The sequence below is a fragment of the Sebastes umbrosus genome, chromosome 11 (genome assembly GCF_015220745.1).
Source record: "Sebastes umbrosus isolate fSebUmb1 chromosome 11, fSebUmb1.pri, whole genome shotgun sequence".
NCBI classification, from domain to species: Eukaryota; Metazoa; Chordata; class Actinopteri; order Perciformes; family Sebastidae; genus Sebastes; species Sebastes umbrosus.
In genome coordinates, this window is record NC_051279.1 from 4,421,656 (window position 1) to 4,447,435 (window position 25,780).

Genomic DNA, 25,780 nt, shown 5'->3' on the forward strand with positions numbered 1-25,780 from the left:
GATTCCTAGTGTCCTCTCCCCCAACCCCACATCCTCACCCTCTTCTTCTCCACGCCGTGCAAATAGAGCTTCCTCTGCTGTGCCAGCCAGTTTAACCTAGCGCACTGTGTTGGAATCATGTATTGTGTGTGTATGTGTGTGTGCGTCTGTACTGTATTGTGTATGACAGAGAGCGCCTGCACATGTGTGAGGGGTAATTGCCTGCAGAATATTAACTCCCTCACAGCAGAAAGCATTCAGATGTATCCAGAGAGAAGGATCCAGAGGCAAACATGTCACTGCTAGTTAGACAAAAACCCTCCATCCACAAACTGTCATTCTCTCTCCTGGACATTTTGTACTTTGTTAGATGTGTTGTAGGTATAACTGCACGTTTTCAGCATCACAGAAATGAAGGAAATGTAAAGCAGAAAGACCAGAGTGAGGTTTTGAAATGGCAGCAGTGATGCCTGCGTGGTGCAGCGTTTTTGCACGATGAGTTAGAGGAGACACTTTCACAGGCAGCAGAGAAGCACAGAGTGGTTGTCATTGATTTGTCCTTGTTGTGAAGTTGCGGAGGTTGCATCCGCAGTGTTGTTGGTTTGCCATATTGGGAAGAAGAAAGTGGGGTTTGTTGCGTGCAGCAGCTGTGGAAGGACATTTCTAGAAAAGTGCAGGATAAGTACTTTTAATGTCAAGATTATTTCACACTGTTAAGCCTTCGGTATACTCTGCCTGCCGTGACCATTTTGTTGATTGAAAGAAAAATATCTGGTATCGTATATACTGTATATATACCATACTTCTGTTCGATATTGTTCAGGAGATTGCAGTTATAATCTTTGCTCTGTGCATTGCGGCTACATGCACAATTAGCCTGTTTCTTTGACAAAGCTATTGCATAGTTAGTCCTGAGGCTAAAAGAAACCTTTGTATATGTTTCCTCTGCATTTTAATGAACACTGAAGCAAGAGCTGAGATCAGTGATGAAGGGAGACAGATGGGATGAAGAGGAGATGGGATGAGAAGGACTACCTGTGTCTGTTTGATTTATTAGCACCTATTAGTGGGAGAGAGCTGGCAGAGGAAACTGTTAACGTTTGTTACACATTAGTTTAGATGGAAATGAGTCAGAAAGGAATGAAGCTCTGATATTAGTATTCAGCTCAACATCTGAAAATAAATATGTAAGCTATCAGGTGACAGATGGTTTCATTTTATTTTCCTGGAAAATGAAAATCATGTTTTGGTGGAATTGTCAAACATAGAGCTGTGACTTAAAAGTAACATTTCCACAGAATTTTTGATCGGGATTATTAGATTTATTCTGCCAAAATTTGGATATGTTTGAAAAATGTTACAAAAAAACAAAAGTTCCCTTTTATTTAATTTGCATTTTAGGTGATTGGCTGATACTTACGACTGCGTATTAGGGCCATTGTAGATGAATTTTAAAAAAATAAATAAATAAATATTAATAATTACGGAGCTGGGAGTAATATTCCAAGAAAAGGTCATACATTTACGTGAAAAAAACTCAGAAATTCTTTAAGATTAAAGTCGCAATGTACGAAAATAAACTCGGCTGATACTTGAGATAGCGTATTAGGGCCATTGTAGGTAAAAAAATAATAAAAACAAATTGCAGAGCCAGGGCAGGAGTAATATTCCAAGAAAATCTCTGAGATTAAAGTTGTAAATTTACAAGAAAAAATAAATATATGTTCTCTGAGATTATGAATCAAAAATTTGCGAGAAAAAAACTCAGGAAAAAATAATAAACATTTTTCTATAAAAAAAAAAAAATATATATATATATATATATATATATTTATTTAAATATATTTTATTCACTTTGCAAGGTTAGATTTTACCCTATTTTAGATTTTACCCTATTTTATCCTTTTATAGCACCTCTAGTCTTGGAGAATTTCGGACTTTTTAATCTCAAAGAATATTCAAGTTTTTTTCTCATAAATTTGTGGTTTTTGATTTCTTTCTCGTAGATTTACTACTTTAATTTTGAAATCTTTTCTCTGAATATTACCCCCCTCGCTGTCTCTGTATTTTTTTTACTTACAATGGCCAAACCAACAATAATAAAGCCTGTTAATAGAATACAAACCTAGATCATCTACACTGCATGCAACAAATAAGCACCCCTGTAATAGATGCCTTTGAATACCACACAAACAAGAGCTGCCTTCTTTAAAATTAGCACAAACACTACAGAGAGTGTTGCACCACCATTGGAGGTGAATTGAGGGTGTTATTTCCGTGTATGTGCCAAATACAGTAGAGCTTTATGTATGCAGTTTATTTCACAACTTATTTCCACCCTTTGAAGGTGTGTGTGTGTTTGTCATGTTTGTCATGTAAACCTGCATTCACTCACTGTCACGGGGGGCGGGGGCGCTGCTGTAAAACAATTCTATGATGATTTTCATCTTTCCGTGGTTGGCAGGGAGGAGTGTGATGGCTGACTGGCCAAGTCAGCTGATGACGAGGGAGCGCTGAAGAGCCTCAGCCCCCGGCTCATTCAAAAAGCCCTGTGCGCTCTGGCAGAAAGGGAAAACCGGCTATTAATAGTGCCCCCCTACTGCCCTGCCCTGCCCCCTCTCTCACTCATGTACACAGACACACAACCCCGCAGTGGCACACACTTTTTCTTTCCATGTTCATGCACACACACTACCCTGGAGCCCTTTGGGAGCTCTGTCACAGGGCAGACTGGCCACCGTCATCCCCTCCTCCTCTTCCTCCTCCTTCTTTCTTTTTTTGTCGCTCTCTCTCTTCCTCGCTGTCCTCCCCCCACTTCCTCTCCAGAGTGATGAGGTGCTCAGCTGTCTGAAGACTCCTGCTTCTCCTCTCCCTCATCCTTTTACTCCTTTTTAATACCTCTCATTTCGTTTCAGCTCTGTCTGGAAAAAAAAAAGATTTCAGATAGATTTCACAGTATTTCATTATATTGCATATCATATGAATTATTAAAGAATGGAAGAGAAAGCAAACACCTTACTGTTAGGTGTAACAATCAATTAGAAGTCATCGTTAATGTATATGAAACACATGTAGATACTGAAGGGCGATGAAAGCCTCAGGGGCTTAAAAAAAAGAATTTAACTGAACAAAATACAACATGAATCAACGGTTGGCAGCTTACTGCTGCTGCATAAATCATTGTCGGCGGAACATGTGTCACCATCAAACCTCGTTATGGCCTTTGAAACTCTTAATGGCTGTTTTCACGTCACGGAAAACAGCAGGGGTGTAAAGATTGATAGGATCGACATATCGATTCAATGATCAACGATCCAATTTCATCTATGTAAAGTAAAAACACCGATACATATCCACTCAGAGAACAGCAGCGAAGGTTGTACTGTAGCTGGTCTCTTGGCAAACAGTTGCCTTCCACATCCAGCAGTCTGGGAACAACATTAGTATTCATTTGGAGTCGTGTTTCTGGCCACCTGGCGAATGCAAGTCCAATATCTCCACTAACTCCTGAGGGAAATATCTGGCTCTTTAGCTGCTAAATCCTCCACAATGTTCCCCAGCTAGTCGCTGACGTTTCAGTCTGCCGATTGGTGCTGACTGAGCAGTACAGTGTTTTTTAAAAAGCTGTTTCGATGAAAACAGTTGCTTGCTGTGGTTGTGAGTGAATTAACCAAAACAAAGGCCTGAAAGATGCTTAAGCTCCGTAGAGTTGAGAGGAACTGCAGAGTTACATGTAGGTGATAATTCTTTGTGGGTTCATCACTACAAGCAACCTGTTTCACATACAAGTAGTCACATAATCATCTGTCATTGTATAAAGATACTGTTTATAGCCACTTAAAGCTGCAGTGGGTAGAATGTGAGCAAATATTATTTTAAAAAGTTATTTTTATAAAATGGTCACTATATCCTGGAAGTAGTGCATGAGACAGGTAATCTGACAAACATCAGGTTCCTCTGTGTCCTCCAGTGCTCCTAACGGCATCTGCAATATTTCACAGACCGGAGGAAAACAACCAATCAGAGCCAAGCTGGAGCCTTGCCGTCTTTGAGCAGCTGTCAATCACTCGTGAACACCGATCAAACGGTCAAACTAGGCAGCACTGATCAAATATGAATCAATATTCTGTTACTGTAATGCCTATTTCTCTCCTCAGATGTTTTCAGAATCATCTTGTGAAAAGCTGTTTAGCTGTAAAATGAGAAAGTTTGTGGTGCCAGCCATGTTGAGATCAGTTGAAGAAATACCAAGCACTGCCCACCAGCCGGAGCACAGCCAATAGGAACGCTCTCTCTCTCTGAAATGACCTGTGATTGGTCAAAGTCTCCTGTCACGTGCTAGATTTTCTAAAGCCTGAAAACAGAGCCATGAGGAGGTGCAGAAGTCTAGTTTTCTCTCAGAACACTTGAATTACAATATGCTGAAAGGTTATTATGGAATTTTTGCCCAATGATGCCAAAAACGTTCTGCCTACTGAAGCTTTAAGTGACTTAACCTGTAGTTCAGGCTGAACTGATACAAATGAGTTTCTTAGACTATCAGAAAGGGCTTTGTACCTTTTTATGATGGGTCATTACGTACAAATACGGTCTCACGAGAGACTGTGAAGGACGTCTGTGAAAAATATACATGTACAAACTGCAAAGTCACAAACCGCTTTGCCTTTGTCTGTTGATGACAGCAAGATTTGGCTTCCAGTCAAGCTTTGCACTTAAGTTCTTCTCCTGATGAATAAAAAACAGTCTCTGGTCAGTGTCCGTTATCTTACAAGAAGGTACTTTATTACAGAATCCACACATCAGAGGCTTGATAACTCCCTCTAATCATACCCAAGAGAACAAGGTCATAAAGAGGGACTCTTCTCTGGCTATCTTGTCTTCTCTAAACACCAAAATCCAGTCGGAACCAGTTAGCAACAAGCATACACCTCAAGGTGTTTGTAATTTTCTGCCAATCAATTATTTTCCTCCTGTCAGATAAATGTGATAAATTGGGACATATTTTATCCTCGAGCCAAATGCAGCTGCTAACAAGCCACACAGATAGACAGAGCCACGACGACAGCGGGAGATAGAGAGGGCGAGATAGGGATCCGGTTACAAGTGAGTGCTGAAAAGGGTGACAGATAAGCACAACGGTCAGATTCCCAGACTTCAGACTTGAGAAGATGTACGGCCCATCCTGGTCACCGTGGCTGTCTTTCTGTCTGAGCGTCACCGAATGCTGCTGCATTGCGGCGACGGCTGTTGAGCCCAGTCATCACCACTGGCTCGTCGTTGCCGCTGTGAGCTGTATTGTCAGGAGAAGCGGCTCACAGCCGTCTCTCTGCCCTGCCAGGGTGAAACGCATGCAGATCAGCACACACACACACTACCCACATACACACAATGTACACACATGCAGACGTGGGACTACACACTGACTCTTTATCATGGAAACACGCCAACATATGCACACAAAGAATCTCCTGCAGTCAGTCAAACAAGGGAATGAAAGTCACCTTCTTCCCCAATTCAGCACTGCAGACAGACCGACAGACCGACAGACCGACAGACAGACAGACAGACAGACAGACAGACAGACAGACAGAGGGAATGAGGGAATGAGTCACAAACACACTACTATCAATGCCTTCAAAGGTCTTTTCATCCAAAAATAAAGGAAACCCCTCTTCATGTTATCCCGAGTCAAAAACATCCATCCTCAGTGCTAAACTTGGCTTTTTCTCCCCCAGGATATTATAATTATGCGTCCAATGTAATCATCCCAGCAGTTAGCTTGTTAGACTCTGTGATGGACGATCTTGGCTGATCCAGCTGATCAGTTTAAAGCCCTTGTAGGTGTCCTCCTCCTGTTTTCTTGCTTAAATAAACAATCCCATGATGGCTTATCTGTCTGATTCATTTAGCAATTTACAGCCAGGGCTGATTCCGTGTCATTTGCTGCAAATACTATCAGCAGGTGGAGAAACAACTTGTGCCCTCATTATTGCTGTTTGTCTCCTTGATTGTTGGGGCTTTGAGGCAAAGAGCGGGCCGGTCGTTACAACCAAATAGGCCGTGACATGCAGAACGAGGATATTGCTTTACACTAATTTTACCGACTCTGGTTGAGTGGTCATTTAAAAGTGAAGTGTAGGAAAGTGAAGACATATTAAGTGCAATTCTTAATGGTAAACCTACTTTAAAGGTGGAGTAGGCCGATTGGATAAAATATTTTTGTAAAACGGTCACTATATCCTGACAGTAGTGCATGAGAAGGGTAATCTGAAAAAAAAAAATCATGTTCCTCCGGTGCTCCTAACGGCATCTGCAAGATTTCACAAACCGGGGGAAAACAACCAAACTGATCTGGAGCCTTGCCGTCTCTGAGCAATCACTCGCAAACTCTGATCAAACGGTCAAACTAGGCAGCGCTGATCAAATATAAATCAATATTCTGTTACTGTAATGCCTATTTCTCTCCTCAAATGTTTTCAGAAACATCTTGTAGTGTACTGTTTAGCTGTAAAATGAGAAAGTTTGTGACCTGGCAGCCATGTTGAGATCAGTTGAAGAAACCCCGCCCACCAGCCGGAGCAAACTTTCTCTTGACGCCTCGACTCTGATCATAGACTGTATATAAGAAGTGGCCGTAGTCACATTGACGTCACCCATTAATTTGTGGACTGCCATTTTGAAGGCTCGAGTTCGGCATTTTGTCTGTTGCCATGTTGTTTTTTTGCAATCAGAAATGACACGAGAGGGTGGAGCTAAGTACAACTGAACGCTGAATGAGACATTTTCAGATGACCAAAAAGGTTATATTAGCTTTGTTGAACTGTAAACACACTGTGAAAAGGTTAAAGTTTTAAGACGAAAACACGGACAACTCCCAGACCGGACAACGCCGTGGTAGCGACCTGTCAATCACAAGGTAGCTCCGCCCTAAAGCATACCCTGCTTTATGGTCTATTTGACTCTAAATGGGATCATAGTTTACTAAATGAACATCATGCTGTATTGAAGAAGATTTGAAACTAGCGACCGAGACCATAAACTCATGTTTACAATGTTTACTGAGGTAATAAATCAAGTGAGAAGTAGGCTCATTTTCTCATAGACTTCTATACAACCAGACTTCTTTTAGCAACCAGAGGAGTCGCCCCCTGCTAGATATTAGATGCAAATTTAAGGCACTTCAGCATTGGCTTCACTTCTCAGACCCGGAGGTAGCCCACTGGAGATGATACATTATGATTAGCAGTGAAACAGTGGACTTGTGTTGATTGTCCAATCAGAATGGAGTATTTGACAAAGCTGTAGGGTTCAGTGGAGATACATGCTGGACACACTGGGATTAATTTGTCCATATAATAAAAATACTATTGCATAGATTCCAAGCTTTTTACATACTGAAAACTGAGAATGACATTTAAACGCAGATGTCAAGACCAGGCACTAAATACCGGCCCTTTTCATCCAGAGCCATCTCACCATTAACTTGTGTCACTGCGGGCTCAGGGAGCGTGGAGACTGTTGACAGGAAGTCAATAAGGCAGCGATTGCAAGCGAGCAACCGGTGTGTGTGTGTGTGTGTGTGTGTGTGTGTGTGTGTGGGAGCATCATGTCTCAGAAGGCTAGAGAGACAGGCAGAGAGAGAGACGCTGGTTTGGATAAGTACATGGGAAGTGACTCATGTTAGCACCTAAAATCACAAGACTGGGTTGACATCGGTGCTGTTTGTTTCTGTTATCAGGCTGTCTGCTCTCTAGCGGTGACTTACTGACACGAGAGAGAAGTTGTTAGGAGTTTTCTTATCTTACTATTACTGAATACGTTTTGTGCAGAGAAGATCATTTTCAGAGATTGATTATTGTAACCAACTACCTAAACTAATCAGTTTACATGCAGAACAGGTTTTACTATATGATACTATGTATTATTTAGATTAAATTCAGGCAAATATACTTCATGTTGCCTTTTAGTCGATGGTTTACCATTTACAATGTGTGCTTCCATTGTTGTGTGGCGTCAGACAACTGCTTCTTCATGAAGTCGGGTTATTTGGATTTGAGTTAGGAACTCCGACTTCAAGTGGCGTTCCATTGTACTTTTTCTAGTAGTAGCAGCATTAACATACAGACATGAGAGTGGCATCCTTCTCATCTAACTCTCGACTGGAAAGCAAATTAGCTTATTTCCCAAAAATGTCAAACTATTCCTTTAATGCAGAAGTTGAAAGGTGTGTTCTTATCTAGTAGGTGACACGCAAATTGCGAAACTCTGGCAAGATGGTTAAGGTTAGGCGTTGACCTTGAATGGTTGAGGTTAGGATAGGTCGTTGGGCAGCGAGTCTCACGAGAGTTTTTGCAAGTTTGCGCAATTTGTGGGTTACCTTCTAGACACGACCATGAGATGTTTGGAGTTATCTTTGATTCCAATCTTAGTAGCACAGTCCTTTTTCAAATATAGGCTTTTATTATCGACTGCATTTAAAAAATCATTATTATTATTATCATTATTATTATTATCATTATTATTATTATCGGACTCGGAGAAAGATATTCATGCTTTCATTTTGTTTTTTTAAAGTATAACTCCTCGTGGCAAAGCCCGCTCATGTGTTCACTTCATACATGCTGTAGCCAGGCTTCTTACCAGAACAAAGAGAGCACTTTAACCTTGTTGCGTTGACTTTCAGCTGCTTTTAGAATTGACTTTAACATTTAACTGACTTTTTTTAAATCACTCCATGATCTGGCTCTAGCACACATCTTTTTTTGCCCATACACACCCACTCAACCTCAGATCCTGCATCAAAACACTCATAACAGTCCTCTGGTCTAGACTCACACACCTAAAAGAGATTGTGCATGTGCTGTCAGACCACCTCTCTGATCAGATTTGACCTATTTTCTCTACTAAAATTCTCTAAAAAGTAGTATAAACTTGCTCTGTTTTTAATTAATTTTGAATAATTTGGGACAACTTTATGAATCTAACCTCTTTTTCTTTGTTTTATCCGACTTATTTCTGTTGTTCTTGTTCTGCCATGTGTTGTTTTACTTGTGTAAATTAGAAAGTGCTATACAAAAAATGGTTGGTGTTATTATTATTATTATTATTATTATTATTATTATAATCTTGACCCCCTCCACCTCTGCTGTGGGAGTATATGGTTCAGATGATTATGGTGTACTTGTCTCTCTCTGTTTTGTACTTTATGCAAAATACTTCAGTAGTCCAACAAGGCGGCCAAATGAGCTAATTTACTGGACATTGGAAATCTAATGAGAGTGGAAGTGAGGGCTGGAAGTAATATCAATGAGTTTACCGATGAATAATAACTCATTATCATGCCCTTTGTCTCTTCACTTCCTCATTATCTCTTCCCATCACATTCCCCTGCCATTACTCTCTCCTCTTTCTTCTCCACTAACTCTTCCCTCTCTCTCTCTCTCTCTCTCATGGCTTTGTTTCCTTCCTCCCTCCTCTCTCCAGGTCTGATCGTGTACCTGGGGATGATGGTCGGGGCCTTCGTGTGGGGCGGCCTGGCCGATCGGATCGGCCGACGACAGACCCTCCTCATCTCCCTCTCCATCAACAGCGTGTTTGCCTTCTTCTCGTCCTTCGTCCAGGGCTACGTCTCCTTCCTCTTCTGCCGCCTGGCCTCTGGTGTGGGGTAAGAAGACAGATGAGTCACACTGGCACAGCAGCCAGAGCTGGAAGTGAAGCAGTCACGACCACTGTGGTATAGCAGTTGACTTGACAAGCAGAGCAACGCCACATGTCAGAGGACAGATAAAAATACTGAGCTCATAGTTGCTGATAAAGGGAATCCACCCACCAGGGTGTCTGTGAGGTTTACTGCATGTCAGGAGCCATTTTGCACTGAAGTGTTGGAATGTGCTTTTCGATGTTTCTATTTCCTTCAAACAGTTTTACTTAAGGAAGTCATTTCATTCATTGAAGTCAACAGCCTCCACACAATGAGCCTGAACTAACTGTTTTTGATTGAAGTTGGGTGTAAAGGCACACACAGATGGAGTTACTGTCACACTCCTTATTTGACATGAATAATTTGTGGCTTCCTTGCATTCTGGTCTCTTAAGGCTATTTCTGCCGGTGCAGTTGAATGATGGTAGCGAAATGGCGGCCTTTGCTTTCATTGTCAGAGTCTGACTGTAAAGCGTGACCTTCACCGGGTTTTAGATGTTTTAGATACAGGAGGTAAATATTAGAATAGCTAGTTTTAGCTAGGGATCTAGGGATGGCAATATCAGTTGGTACACCACTTTGGTTCACACTGAAATATCTCAGTATTGGATGGATTCCCATGACATTTTGTACAGACATTTTTTGCAACCAGAAGTGACACGAGAGGGTGGAGCTAAGTACAACTGAAGACATCTCCAGGTGACCAAATAGTTTATAATTAGCTTTGATGATCCGTAAACACACTGTGAAAAGGTTAAAGTTATAAGACGAAAACACGGATAACACCCAGACCGGACAACGCCGTGGTAGCGACCTGTCAATCACAAGGTAGCTCCGCCCTAAAGCATCCTCTGCTTTATGGTCTATTTGACTCTAAATGGGACCATAATTTACTAAATGAACATCATGCTGTATTGAAGAAGACTTGAAACTAGCGATTGAGACCATAAACTCATGTTTACAATGTTTACTGAGGTAACAAATCAAGTGAGAAGTAGGCTCGTTTTCTCATAGACTTCTATACAATCAGACTTATTTTTGCAACCAGAGGAGTCGCCCCCTGCTGGCTGTTAGAAAGAATGCAAGTTTAAGGCACTTCAGCATTGGCTTCACTTTTCAGGACTGGAAGTAGCCCACTGGTTTACGTACTGCTCTGCAGAGCCGCTAGCGTGGCTGTAGTCTCTTTGTCTTGTTGATACTACCACTAGGGGCATCAAAGTCTGACATTTTCATATTCTTCAGATAATTGCTTTAATGTACTAAGTACAATGACAGTGTAATCTGGCAGTAAAAAACAACATTTTTCTTTTTGAGATTTACCTACTGCATGCAATTGAGTACAGAAGAAACATTCAATAAAAATAGTGTCGCTCAGGAAACGAATAAGCTTTGACTGCTCTTCCCACGCTGCCTTCCACAATTAAAACGACTCTCTGTTATTCTGGTGAAATGTGCATAGCGGCCTATTCATTATGGATATTGCTGCCATTTGCAGCGTGGTGAACCTTAAACGTTTTCCATTATATTAACAATCTCTGCCCCTGTTTGACTGCAGAGCGCTGAGTCTGACTGTGTTCCCGGCATCAGTTCCCATCGGATTGTATATAGTTGTGATGGAACATGTACCGAGGCCATAAAGATGGTGCTATTGATTGCAGTCAGCTGGGCCATCATTGTGTTCTTTTTAAGACTTTAATCTTCAACTACAATGCTGCTCGATTGTCTCTCATATCTCCTGCTGCTTTTTCTTAAAACCCTTTCTTTTATTCACCCCTCCCTTCCTTTGTTGTCTTGCTTTTCTTTCAACTCTTTTCTTTCTTCACAACATTACCTAATTTATTTTCTTTTTCTTTTTGCCACCTTTTTAAACTGTCATCTTTCCTGCTTTTGTCTCCCCTCTGCTGTTTTTTCCTCTCTCTTATCTCACCCACCATTTGCTTCACCACCCTGTGAATCCCTTCTCTGGCTCTTCTTTTAATTGTCTTTCCCTTTTAATTCCTGCCTCTCTCTTTACTCCACAGTATTGGCGGCTCCATCCCCATCGTGTTTTCCTATTACTCTGAGTTCCTGGCCCAGGAGAAGCGAGGAGAGCATCTGAGCTGGCTCTGCATGTTCTGGATGATCGGTGGTATCTACGCCTCCGCCATGGCCTGGGCCATCATCCCACACTACGGTGAGAAAAACAAACAGATCACTTTGTCCAAGGCAATATGTACGCCTGTTAGTTCATGTGTCAGTTAGCTAAACAGTCATTTTAACTCTTTTCTGTGGAGATGACAAGCCATGGAGCATATATGACAAATCAGTGCAATGCAGATTGTAATCGCTGCAGTTTAAAGAAATGCATACGACCAATCAGAGCATTACAGTATCAATAGAGGAAGCTTCTTGTGCACACAGTTCAAGTCTTGCAGCTGCATCTGACACCCCCAACCCCACCCCCCTCTCTCTCCTCATTTAGGCTGGAGTTTCCAGATGGGCTCGGCCTACCAATTCCACAGCTGGCGTGTCTTTGTGTTGGTGTGTGCCTTGCCGTCTGTGGCGGCCATCTCTGCCCTCACCACCATGCCCGAGAGCCCCCGCTTCTTCCTGGAGGTCAGCCCGTCAGCACTCACCACACTCAGACCTTGTGGAAATATCATTTGAATACATTTACAGCCTTGCAAACAGAGAGCGTCCGTGCACTTGCAAAGTGGTAGTTGCCGTGCTGCAGACAAAGTGCTGCTTACACACTTTTCCAGAATATTTTGAATAAATAAATAAATATGTGCATATATACTGTACAACCTGGAGCAGGCTAAACAGCAAGAGACTGAAAGTACTGCTGAAGTTTTGTACTCCTGTTCAGTATATTTTCATTATTGACGCACTAAGGAGTAAACCAGAAAGTTGGATATAAAACGAGGATTCATATTTAAGATATTTTTAAATGTGTATCTTTTACAGCTAGTGTGCTGTTTTTTTTGTGGTCCAAAATAATCACCATCCCCATATTACAGTAGCTGTGTTTATGTGCTATTAAGCCACTTTTAGCTGCCGTAACCACAGCAAACGATATATTGTCACATCACAGGTTAATACAAACAGAAACTAATTTACCCACTTGTTCCTGCATGGTTTTTCATTCGTTTTAACTTTGATGTTTCAAGACCGCTGTTGTCACACACACACATACATACACACACACACACACACACACACACACACACGCTCCCTTTGATACTCAATGACATCAGAAGGCATCAGTGAATCGTTTAAGTGAATGAAGTCGCAGCTGGCTGCAGAGATAAAGAAAATACTGGAAATGGACGTGGAACAAATCTGCAAATTGAGATATGAAAGGACGGTGCATAGTTTTGAACATTTCCACCTGAAATACTGCAGTGTATGTTTCATTTAGTCTCAACGTAGCTTAGGTTTTGATTGAAAGATCATTGCTTTAAGTCTCACAGCGTAATTGGCCAAATCTGTGCATAAGAACTGAATGAGTAACATTTACCGTTCCACATCCTTGAGCCTTAAAGGAATAGGGAAATACACTTTTGTGCAGAGAGTTACTGTATATGAGACGATTGATACCACGCTCATGTTGCGACACAGAGTCCGCCATGTTGCTCCGCCAAGTTTCTACAGTAGCCCAGAACGGACAAACCAAACTGACTCTAGCGAGAGCCTTTCGCATTTTTGCGTTGCCCGAGGGCCACCGTAGATCTCTGACATGTTTGTGGAACTGCAGTAACGTGAGACGCAGAGTGCAAAACCGTGGTACCTCCAACCACCGCCAGACTTCCGTTGTTTTGCACTCGGAGGTTCACGTTAACTGCAGTCTTGGAAAGGGAGGAGCGAGTGGAGATGTATTCAGCTGGTTGCAATCTGCAACCGCACCACTAGATGTTGTGAAATCCTACACACTTACACAAGGTTTACACCACCTGCTGGTAACATTTCAACCCTGCCTTCGGTTTTAATTTCCAGGGGATACTACAGCACAACAGTGACTGACTAACATGTAAACGTGCTTTTTGTTTCTCTCCTCCAGAATGGGAAACATGACGAGGCGTGGATGATTCTGAAGCAGGTCCACGACACCAACATGAGGGCCAAGGGTTACCCGGAGAGGGTCTTCTCTGTAAGCCGCACTCGAGAATCTCATGCTTTTGTCTGCATGCAGGAGAGAAAATGTCTCCACACAGTGCATGTGTGTCTGTCTGCAGGCGAATACAGTGCAGCAGGTTTTGAGCTCTGTGCTGCATAAATTTACATATTAATTAAGTTAAAACAGATTTTCTTTAGACGACTGTAATCTCTTAATGCTTCAAGCCACGCAGTTCATGTTAATACTTAAATGAAATATGGTGACAAAAATACTTTAGAAACCTCTTTTTACTTCATTATCGTATGAAATTAATTATCATAACTGGCCGTGTTTTAATATATCAGTGTTAATGGTGAGACATTAGGCAGATCAGGTGCCTCTCATATGATTATTAAGTGGAGCCTTTTTATTGTCTCAGCGGTTGTGTGTCTCATTTACCAGCTGATGTAAATCTGCTGCACAGATTTGCTGTGATTCGTACATTTATTTGAAATGATATGGATGAATTATTGGTGCCTTCAAATGGGGTCGTGTTTACCGTGTTTACCGTGTTCATGAGATGCGTCCATATGAACGCCCCCATCATGTCGTATTCACGACCTCGTAAGTGGAAAGTTTCTGAAAGCTCCGAGTTCACGACTCGTGAAGTGTTTGTTGACGTTGTCAGAAATTGCGGAGGCCATGGAAGAAAATGTTTTGGTGCATATTAAGTGAATATATTGTCATTTTAGTCGTAGTATATTGTTTTTCTTCGTAATTTTATAATATGTCTGAGAAAAATGTTGATATTCCCAACTACCTCAAATCTTTCCTCCGTCATTATGCCTTTTGCATTTACTGCATTATGTTACCCACTTGCTAGCTTGCTAAATTGTTAGCCTCTGTGGCTTCTAGATGCCGACAGTAACGTTAATATTGCCGTTGCTTAGCAGCGGTGTCTTCACGACTTAACCAATTGAACTCCAAGCATATCGTGTACACGACTTCCCATGTTGAAAACACGAGCTCACGAGTTTCATTCGAAGGCAGCAAATAATATGGAAAGATCATGAATTCTTCTGAGCATCTGTGATTTTTCAACAGTGTTGAAAGTCGGTGTGTGTCTGACATCACATGCAGAGTATACAAACAAGCATGTGTTGAGTTTTCTAAGTACTTTCAAGAAAAACACATTTAACAATCATTAAATGCATTAATGAATTGTGAATATCGAATGCTGTTGCTTTCAGGTGACCACCATCAAAACAGTGAAGCAGATGGATGACCTGGTGACCTTGGGCGAAGGTGCCGCCTGGCATCAGAAATGGAAGATAAAGCTCACCACACTTTTCCATCAGGTGACAGTTGTTTGTTTTTATATTTCACTGTTTCTTATTTAGGAATATAAAAGGTACAGAGGAACGAGGTTGGACACATTAAGGGCAGATCAGGACTAAATATGTCAGTTTCTCAGACTTAAACCTGACCTTACAGATTTAAAACTCTACTCTCCATTTTAGTAAATAGGAACACAACTAAGAGTTTACCAAAGATAAACATGAAATGTGTTGTATCATCGTGTATTCACATTCAAAATGTGAATTACAGCAACTCACATGAAAAATAACCAGGAATCCAGAATATCCACCTTAAAGGAACGGTGTGTAGCATTTAGGGGGATCTAGTGGCAGAAATGGAATATAATAATAATAAGTATGTTTTTTTTTAGTGTATAATCACCTGAAAATTAGAGTCATTGTGTTTCTGTTACCTTAGAATGAGCCCTAATATCTACATATGGAGCGGGCCGCCATGTTTCTACAGTAGCCCAGAATGGACAGACCAAACACTGGCTGTAGATGGGGCCGTTTGCGTTTTCACATTTTGCGTCAACCACCGTAGTTCTCCTACACGATTGGCAAACAGGAGAAGTTTGTGAGAGGTGTCGATCTTCTCATCTAACCCTTGCCAAGAGAGCAAAAAAAACAAAAAAAAAATATATAACACACTAAAGGAAAGTGAAAGGCACAAAAGCTTAGCAGCTTTCCTTTTTAAGTGAAATGTATTTAACAAACAAAGAAATATATCCATCCGAACTCTGGGGAAATTTTGCCAGACTCTGCTCCGCTCAGGCTTTATTTATATGATCATTATCTTTGTCTTTGTGGAAGGTGTGTATTCAGTGACAGGATGTGTTTGTCTCTCAGCTTGTGCAGCTGAGGCTGTCTCAGTTTGTTTACTCTAACCCTGGAAAGGGATTCTGGGACATGGTGTTGATTTCTAGCAACTGATGGAAAGAAATTTGCTGTCAGAGACGTCTGGTGTATATTTTGCTTTTATCTGATTGTACCATAATTACTATTTTCCCTCTGTTTATCCCCCCATGTCTCCGTGTCTGTGTCCATATGTGTTTGTTCCTTCAGGTGTGGACTAATTTCCTGTCCATGTTCACCCCCGAGTACCGCCGCACCACCTACATGATGATGGCCGTATGGTTCTCTATGTCCTTCAGGTATGATGAGGTTAAGCAACGGTGCACTACTTGAGACTTACAGTACACACTACCCAGTCAGTGACGTCCATGTATTGCAGTAATGTGGTGTTTGTTGGCCTAACGGCTTGCTGTCAAGCAGCTGTGGGCGATCTGAATGCATAGGAAGCGCTCATTTGTCCAACATTATGACACGGCCAGGCTGTGTCAATACTGCTGATACACAAGAGTGTCCCTCTTGGTAGGTTAGAAGAAAACAAGCAAACAACAGAGAAACAGACGAACAAAAGATTAAAATAGAAGCTTTAGAAACTTTCATTGGGGGAAGGAGTTTTTAGATCCTTGTGGCCAAACGGCGGTACTGCAACTTCTGTGTCCGTCACGTGATGCCATTGGGCAATTAACTATTGTTACAGGCGACCCCTCCGCCAGGTTTCCCCTCAACTGGTGTTTTGCGCTCTCATTGGCTGTATCTCCCTGACAGACCCCCCTATAGGTCCAGATATTTAGCCTGCGACATATCTGGAATGCGTCTGCGATGCACCAGCCAGCCTCTCGGCTCTCGTCTTTTAACAGTTCACACATAACGCTCGAGCGCCGAGCCAACGCCAATTTGCCTCTGCTCTGGGGCTTTTTTCAGGGAGATCCAAAAATGGTCAGCGAGTAGAAAATCAGGGCAGAAGTCATGTGGTCTGAATTATAGGCATAAGCTAACCGGCTGCTGGCTGTAGCTTCATATTTAACAGACTTGTATGAGAGTGGTATCGATCTTCTCATCGAACTCTCAGCCAGAGAGCAAATAAGCATATTTCCCAAAATGACAAACTATTCCTTTAATTACAGAACATGTTTAAATGTACTTAGTTCAGTACCCTAGAACAGTGATTCTCAAACTTTTTGATATCAAGTTAATTCCTAGGGTGCCAACATGTATGAGACTAGCAGTAAGCCGTAGTGCACAAGATGTCCCTGATATTCATGCACACAGCAACACTGCTCATGTGCCTCTTCGATCTTCATCTTTGTTCTCTATTACTGTAGGTTTGTCTTTTTTTTGTGACATCACCACTCTCACTTTCTCTCTCCTTTTCCTCCTCCTCCTCCTCTTCCTCATCCAGCTACTACGGTCTGACAGTGTGGTTCCCCGACATGATCAAGTACCTGCAAAAGCAGGAGTACGCCTCGCGCACCAAGGTTTTCGCCAAGGAGAAAGTAGAACATGTCACCTTTAACTTCACCCTGGAAAACCAGGTCCACCGCCAGGGAGAGTACTTCAACGACAAGTGAGTCTGCTGCGTCCCCTCGTTAGCGTCGGCCTGTCCAATGAAGAATTAGGTGACATGATTGTTGGGTGCCATTTATTCCTTATATGTAATATTTTGTGGATACATTTATTCATAAAGTGTAAATACTTTGTGGTGGATGACAACAAACCAAATGAAAAGATGAGGCTTCAGCATGATGTTTTATTCTGAGCGTTGCTTTGATTGGATGAAAGACTCTGCAGACTTGTTCATGTTTAACAAGCCTGTCTTTGATTCTTCCTTTGACCTCGCCTTTTTAACCTCAACTCTGCATGGGATTTAAGTTGTTAGAATTCAAACAGCCTCTCGATCTCTTTGCATCTTCCCTTTGTCTCCCTCCACTCCCCACTCCCATGCTCCATCTCTTCGTTGTCTCTTTGCCTCCACTTCCTGATCCCGTGATAACCCCCCTGTGTGTGTACTTGCTTGCAGGTTTATGAACCTGAAAATGAGATCCATGGTATTTGAGGACTCGCTGTTTGAGGAGTGTTACTTTGAGGACATCACCTCCAGCAACACCTTCTTCAAGAACTGCACCTTCATTGCCACCCTCTTCTACAACACAGGTAAGAGACACACACACACACACACACACACACTGATACGGCCTTACGTCTGTGAACACCAACAAACAAATTGTAATCAACATAGACTATGGTTAAATGCACAAAATATTCAGATTTTTGCCCTTATTCAGAAAAAGACCATATTCCTACTAAGCTGTTTACATGGTGACTGACTTGTTCGACCCTCTTTCATTCCTTCAACCACCTTCTTGAAAAGGTCGGTGTTGCGATATTTGCACATTTCCAAAAACCTGTTGATATCCAAGTCTTTCATAATGTTTAAAAGTAGGTGTGTTTCTCCTTCCGACCAGAAATTCGGGCTTTTCTTTTGGGCATGCATCTCTGCAAACTGTCGGCTAGCTGGTTTATGTACAACACACAGAGCTGGCCGTAAACAGGCAAGAGGCCGTGTGTCGCACACTGCAGTAAAAAAAACAATAGAGGCGCATATTCTGAATGCGCTGTATTCATGTCCAAAGAATGCTCTGAATAATATCGGCATATCCCAGGTGTCGTAATCGGAAAATGCTCCATTCAGAATAATTCAGAATTTATTTTTAATCTAACAAATGAGATGTGAATGTGTGAATGGCTGTATAACTTCAACTTTAACTTAATTGTCCCCAATTCAGTCTTCCTAAGTCCCAATTTTCTTTTAGATATCTACAAGCAAGGCACTTTGTGCTCTCTGAGTTGTCCGGCTCTGCTACATCAACAGACACAACAATTGTTAATACGGTCCTCTCTTTAAATCCATCTCACAAAAGGCTTATCTCAGCTCTCTATGGCATGGTATCAGACCTGAGGCGTGCCCCCCAAGGACAAGCTCAGAGCAGCATGGGAGGAGGACTTAGGCCTCTCTTTATCACAGGATACATGGAAGTCTGTACTTAAGCAGGTTAATTCATCCTCTCTATGTGCTCGTCACTGCTTAATTTAGTTTAAAGTGGTGGACAGGGCTCATATCTCAAAAGCCAAACTATCTTGCATGTATCCTGAGATTAGTCCCAACTGCGACAAGTGCAAAAGCGCTGAAGCCTTCCCGTATTCACATGCACTGGTCATGCCCTAGTCTTACCAAGTATTGGATGGAGATTTTTCACACTTGATCTCAGGTGTTAAACGTCAAATTGGTACCAAATCCTCTGGTTGCTCTGTTTGGGGTCACCGGAGATTAGACGCAATTAACTGCATTAAAACGACGTACCTTATCCTTTGTTTCCCTTCTGGCTCAGCGAGCAATCCTGCTCTGGTGGAAGGGCGCTGCCCCGCCCACTCATGCACAATGGTTGGCGGACATCATGTCATCAATATTCACATGGGAAATTCCTGAAAGCACGGAGCCCTTTTCTAGATACATTCCAGACCCTGTAAATACTTTATTATTAAGTGCAGCTTTACTACATCACACACTATTCACTCATTCATCGCAAGTCCTTGGCGTGACGGTTAGCTTTCAGTACTGCTCGCTGGCAGTGACTGGGAAGGGATTGTTTTATTGTTGATATACACAGATTATATACATCCTTTGTTTTGACTTATTTATAAATGTTGGCATTGGTACCAGCTGCTATTAATGTATACTCATACCTGTCATTCCTCTTTGGTTACAGAATGGCGCTGCGCTTTTGTTATATCCTGCAAAACCTCAATAAAAAGATTTAGATTTAACTTAATTGTCCCCAAGGGGGCATTTTGTCTTGCAGACAGGTGAAATACACACAGACTTGAACATAAATCATGATATAATACATAAACATCAGTGGTGTCTGCGATGCACAGATGAGTGGAAGATGTTCTGTGTGGATGTGGAATCCTGTCCACTGAGGCTCATCACAATATTTTCAGAAAAGATTTTGCCTTTTTTAAAATGCACATTTTACCACAACTCACATCAGTTTGACACTAATTTGTTTGACTTGGAATTGAAAAAAGTGAATAAACTCTATACTGAAAATGTAAATGTGATGTGAGCAGTGCATTGAACCACCGCTAGATGAGACCACCCCGAACAAACAAGTTGTCCTTCCCCTCTCTCTGTGTCCTTATTCTCTCTGTGCTATTTATAGCGCTTTAAAAGGTCTCCTTATAAAAACACGTTCTTTTAAGCAGAGCTGTTGGCACAGTTTCACTCTTTTGTGTTTGCTGTCTACAAATGCAATCTTATTAAGGGATTGTGTGAGTTCATTGTTGTCGTGTAGTATCATGATGGATGGAAGATGGTGTCCTCTGTTCTATTAAAACAAATTGTTTATTATACCTGTCTGCTAAGCACATCTATTAGTACAATAGCCCTGCATAGCCATCACTTTGTATCTTATAATATTCAGTTTTAATTAGGGCTGCACAATTAATTGAACATTAATCGCGATCACGATTTTGCCTCCCTCAATTAAATGAACATGATCGACGGCGATATTGACATTTAAAATACGTACTCAGCTCACTTTTGGGGAGCTGTCATGCCGCTGTTGCAGTAATATATAATATATTAATGTTTTATAACAGAGAGCAGACAGGCAAAATGAAAATGCACTGAATTCGGAAGAAGAAGAACCTTATTGTAAGTCTTAATTTCAACAAATTTAACAAATTTCCCCACTGAGGGACTAATAAAGGAATATCTTATCTAATCTTATCTTATTTTGATGCAAAGACTTTTACATTAGCAGGAATGTAGCACAACATGGAAGTGAAAGCAGCGCTCTGCTTTATCTAACTGTGAAAGTGCAATACAAATATTTTGTCCCTAAAATCAATGAATAATCGTGATGTCAATATTGATCAAAATAATTGTGATTATCACTTTGGCCATAATCGTGCAGCCCTGGTTTTAGTGGACGCAGTATTTTCCTTCTCCTGATGTGTAAAAAAAGAGCAGCAAAATCAGCTCAACTGTCAAAATGGTTCAATTACCTTCCTTTTTCTATCTCCACTGGCTGCCTGGCACTTCACCAAATGCAGCATTGCAGAGCTGCAATGTCTCTTAGCAACCCAGGCTGAATCCTCCATTATTTCAGCTTTAAAATTGCGGAGCTGTCTCTCTCTTCTCAAACTAGACGATTGATTTTCCTCCACTGAAAACTGACAACAAAAGATGTAGAAAGCCGATGAGAACTGCATCTTTGTACGTTTTAGAAAAGGGACACTGTCCACTATAGATTCAGCAGCTGTGTCCACACATGTAAACACTTACATACAATAGCAGCATCAGCTAGACCTTCCGCTCGCTTTGTTAGTTGTTTGCAGTCTTAACACACGTCAAGCAATCACTCACAGCTGCTATCAGGGCCGGCCAGGACTTCCTCATTAGAATGGGAATTAGAAAGTCGTTTGCTTATTAATGCTTAATCACTATTTGGGCTCCCTGTTCAGAACTTAAGGCTGTCTGATAGTTGCCATGGTCACCTTTATTGTCACAGTGCGGCATGATGGGAACAAACCACATGAATGCAGTTGGGCTGTACACGTGTGACATCATGTTAGTCTGTATGTAATCAGGCACCAGGCTTAAAGGGCTAATCTTCACAATTTATCCATTTAAAGTGTTATTTCTGCCAGATGTCATTAATTGGGAAGATGGTATTCATATTGATCTTTACTGTCATAGTTACTTATTAGCAAGTAAGCACCTATTATACTTATTAGTGTCAATCGAGTCAATACAACTTTATTTACTATATAGCACAAAATCACAAGTTTGTTTCAGAGAGCCGTGCAATCTGTGCAACATACGACACCATCTGTCCTCAGACACTTTATTCAGGAAAAAATCCACACACACACAACAACCCTTTTACAAGAAACAAATGGAAGAGGGAGCTACCGTATGCATACACAAATGGTTAGTAGCTGTATTAGAGAAGAGATCTAGGCAAAGTGTAAGTATATTGAAATGTTTAAAGGTCCCATATTATAAAAAAGTGAGATTTTCACGTTTTTTTATTATAAAGCAGGCTTAAGTCCTATATAAATACTGTGAAAGTATCGAAACACTCAATCCACAGGGAAATACACACAGCCCGTATTCAGAAACTCTGCATTTGAAACAAGCTGTCAGGATTTCTGCCCATTCGTGATGTCACAAATCTACAATATTTAGACCATTTACACAATTTTAAACGTAAACATTCTAAATTTGTCCCAGTTTATTTCCTGGTTGCAGTGTATGTGAATGTCATCAGCTGACAGGAAGTACACATGGACCCAAGCTGTTGCCTAGCAACGCAATTCTGTTCAATTCCGTCAAAATGCGCTAAAACGGAGCGTTTCAGACAGAGGGTAAATACAGGTATATTTAGGCAACAGTATGAGGAAAATAAAGGTTTTTTTTAACATTACAGCATGTAAACATGTTCTAGTAGAAACACAAAATACAAGTATGAACCTGAAAATGAGCACGATATGGGACCTTTAAACCTGCAGTAGGGAGAATGTTTTTGGCATCGTTGGGCAAAAATCCCATAATAACCTTTTAGCATATTGTAATTCAAGTGTTCTGAGAGAAACTAGACTTCTGCACCTCCTCATGGCTCTGTTTTCAGGCTTTAGAAAATCTAGCCCGTGAGGGGGAGACTTGACCAATCACAGGTCATTTCAGAGAGAGAGAGAGAGAGAGTGTTCCTATTGGTTGCTCACAAACTCCGATCAAATGGTCAAACTAGGCAGAGCTGATCAAATATGAATTAATATTCTGTAACTGTAATGCCTATTTCTCTCCTCAAATGTTTTCAGAATTATTTTGTAGTGTACTGTTTAGCTGGGTGTGGCTTGGTATTTCTTCAACTGATCTCAACATGGCTGCTGGGTCACAACAACAAAAGGATAATTTAATTTAATTTATTACAAATGTTTTATTAATGCCACACACACTCATGTTTTGAATTATCATTCATCATAAGGAAAAGTATTGCCATGAAAAAACAGCACAGCATTTCTGTCACTTATTTTGAAAACAAAGTGTTGGAAATAATGGTTTGTTGACAAGAGCGTCTCCCCATTTGTCGTCTTTCTGTCATTCTGATCCATCTCTATTGTGTTGCTTTTATGATGTTAAAATGTCGTTAACTCATTTGTGCCCACAACTGAAATTTTGTGTTCTCTGGGCTTCCCCAAGCACAAATCTAAAACATTTTCAAATCTCTCAGTTTTTCTTATCATACTGTATTTAGTCTTTGGGCACATGGGACTGACTAGCCCACTGTTGTTTTTTTTGTTATATATATTTTTCATTATATTTTAGGGAAAGAAAACGTAGTTCCATGTGCTCAAAGACTAAAATAGTATGATAAGAAAATGTCTGTGTCTCAGAAACTGTATGGAGCACAGTCAAATATTTGGTATCTATGAAGTCATAACAAGTTGAATATCAAAGCTATGCACACATATGCAGCGTGAAAATATTTCATATGGAGGACACTTAATAAAGACAATGTTAGTTTTTCCTAATTTTAAAAAATTCTGACCTACTGATCTGTAGCTCCATACCAGATTTCAAGACTTTGGACAAATCAGAACAAATGTGGCATTTTTTCCTCATCACAGGGCCGACTTAATAGTCTTTGGGCACAAATGGGTATAACTTTACTTCCTGCAGATGTTTCACATTTAAAGCCATCACCGGTGGACATTATAGTTACAAATGTCCAACATTAATAGCAATACAATCATCACAATGGGCATCTTTTCTCCCCATCCTGTCAACTAAGTTTACTAATCGACCCCTTCATCTCTGCTCCCTTTCTGTCTCCCCAGATCTCTTCAAGTACAGGTTGGTCAACTGCAAGCTCATCAACAGCACTTTCCTGCACAACAAAGAAGGCTGCCTGCTCAGTGACGTCAGCGATGAGAACAATGCTTACATGGTCTACTTCGTCAGTTTCCTGGGCACCTTGGCTGTGTTGCCAGGCAACATCGTCTCCGCGCTGCTCATGGACAAGATCGGACGGCTGAGGATGCTAGGTAACATGACGGCAGCCAGGGGCCTCGTTACTCAGCACCATGTGTATTGAAAGAAAAGTAGAATGGGAGTTAAAGGAATACTTCACCCACACAATGTCCATTTGTATATCAATTACTCCACACTGTGTAACCTTGAATTCCTGAAGAAGACTGCATGCCTCCACGGTGAACGGAGAATCAGAAACTTGAGAAAAGTCTTGATGAATTGAAGTAAACGGGAGCCGCGTTTAACAGCAGCAAAACTTTATCTCACCATTTTTACAGGTTTTAGCGAAGATACGAGTGTTTGTGAAGTACTGAACATACGAGTGGATAAATTAGATTTGGATTATACTGCACAAGTTGTGTGAGAGTTTGTAAATGGATTTTTTGATGTAGTTTTGCTGTTAAATGTGGCTCCCATTTACTTCAATTCATCAACACTTTTCATAGTTTTTTTTTTATTCTTCAATCACTGTAGAGACGTGCGAGAAAAACAAAGTTTTCCTCATAAATTCAAGGTAACACGGGGTTGGTAATTGATATTCAAATGCTCATTTTGTGGGGGTGAAGTATTCCTGTAGCAACTAAAATTATTTCGTTCTGTCTGCACAACAGCTAAATGATCTGGACAGAGCACCGTGTTCATCACACTTCTCTGGCTTGCACTGCCTGGTCTAATTACCTCACAGTTCAAGATTACAGACTAGTACTGATTTTCAGTTGATATGTGCAGGATTTCCTTCCTTCCTTCACACGTCACCCTCTCCCTCCACCTTTCTTTTTCTCCCTTTGTCCACCTCCAGCGGGCTCCAGTGTGATCTCTTGCATCAGCTGTTTCTTCCTGTCCTTTGGCAACAGCGAGTCAGCCATGATCGCTCTGCTCTGCCTGTTCGGAGGAATCAGCATCGCTTCCTGGAACGCCCTGGATGTGCTGACCGTCGAGCTCTACCCTTCCGACAAGAGGTAGGCAATTTTAGGCATGCCCTGAAACCTCCTTGACGCCGTGAAGACACGGTCGGTGGTGCTGAATGACGTGTCAGATGATGTCACGAGTGTTGCCCTGCGATGATTGGTTGGCTTACAGGGATGGATGACATTGTGGGGTGAACTCATTGGTGGTGTATGTGATGTAAATGACTTTGCTGTCTTGTTGCCACCTAATGGATTGCAACCGAATATAAGATGAGATATGAGTATTTGTGGAACATAGTTCAAGCATTTTACCAGAGCAGGAACATGTATGTCTTGTGTTGCCGCTTTGTATTCAGTGTGAGAACAGCTTTTGAGTTTTCATTTTACAACACAGAGCTCCACCTTGTGGTTATATAGAGTCCCTACAGCCTTTACAATTAATGAAGTGTAAACACAGATTAAATTCGGAGACTCACTTTAACTGTTAATCTCTGAAAGAAAATGGCTGCATTTGGGATACAAAGTGGAAGATGTTGAAGTCTTCTGTTGCTCTGTGATTCCACCGCTTTTCTCCTTTTGGTAGTTAATTAAAGGGGAACTACTGTACGCCCATTTTCAAAATTCATACACGTTATTCCTATAGTCTAAGACAGTCCAACAAATATTAGTAAACATTATCAACTCTCTCCCAAATCTAAGAGTGCTAAAACTCAAACTTGTGATGTCATCGGGTATAAAGTGTGGAGCTGCTCCATAGACAATGAATGGGGAGAGATGTTCTAGATGACGCTGAGAGCACCTAGGGGGATGT

At 41.3% G+C, this 25,780-nt stretch overlaps 1 protein-coding gene across 4 annotated transcripts in view; it reads left to right on the forward strand.

Moving 5' to 3' along the window:
* Nucleotides 1–25,780, forward strand: part of sv2a (synaptic vesicle glycoprotein 2A) — a 67,547-nt gene that overhangs the window by 39,496 nt on the left and 2,271 nt on the right. For all 4 annotated transcript variants that reach the window (XM_037785317.1, XM_037785316.1, XM_037785318.1 and 1 more), the window contains 10 exons: nt 9,463–9,643; nt 11,700–11,851; nt 12,140–12,273; nt 13,718–13,807; nt 15,004–15,111; nt 16,177–16,265; nt 17,363–17,527; nt 17,981–18,114; nt 23,869–24,075; nt 24,861–25,020. In XM_037785317.1, coding sequence (XP_037641245.1) covers nt 9,463–9,643; nt 11,700–11,851; nt 12,140–12,273; nt 13,718–13,807; nt 15,004–15,111; nt 16,177–16,265; nt 17,363–17,527; nt 17,981–18,114; nt 23,869–24,075; nt 24,861–25,020 — 1,420 coding nt within the window. The remainder of the gene's footprint in view (nt 1–9,462; nt 9,644–11,699; nt 11,852–12,139; nt 12,274–13,717; nt 13,808–15,003; nt 15,112–16,176; nt 16,266–17,362; nt 17,528–17,980; nt 18,115–23,868; nt 24,076–24,860; nt 25,021–25,780) is intronic.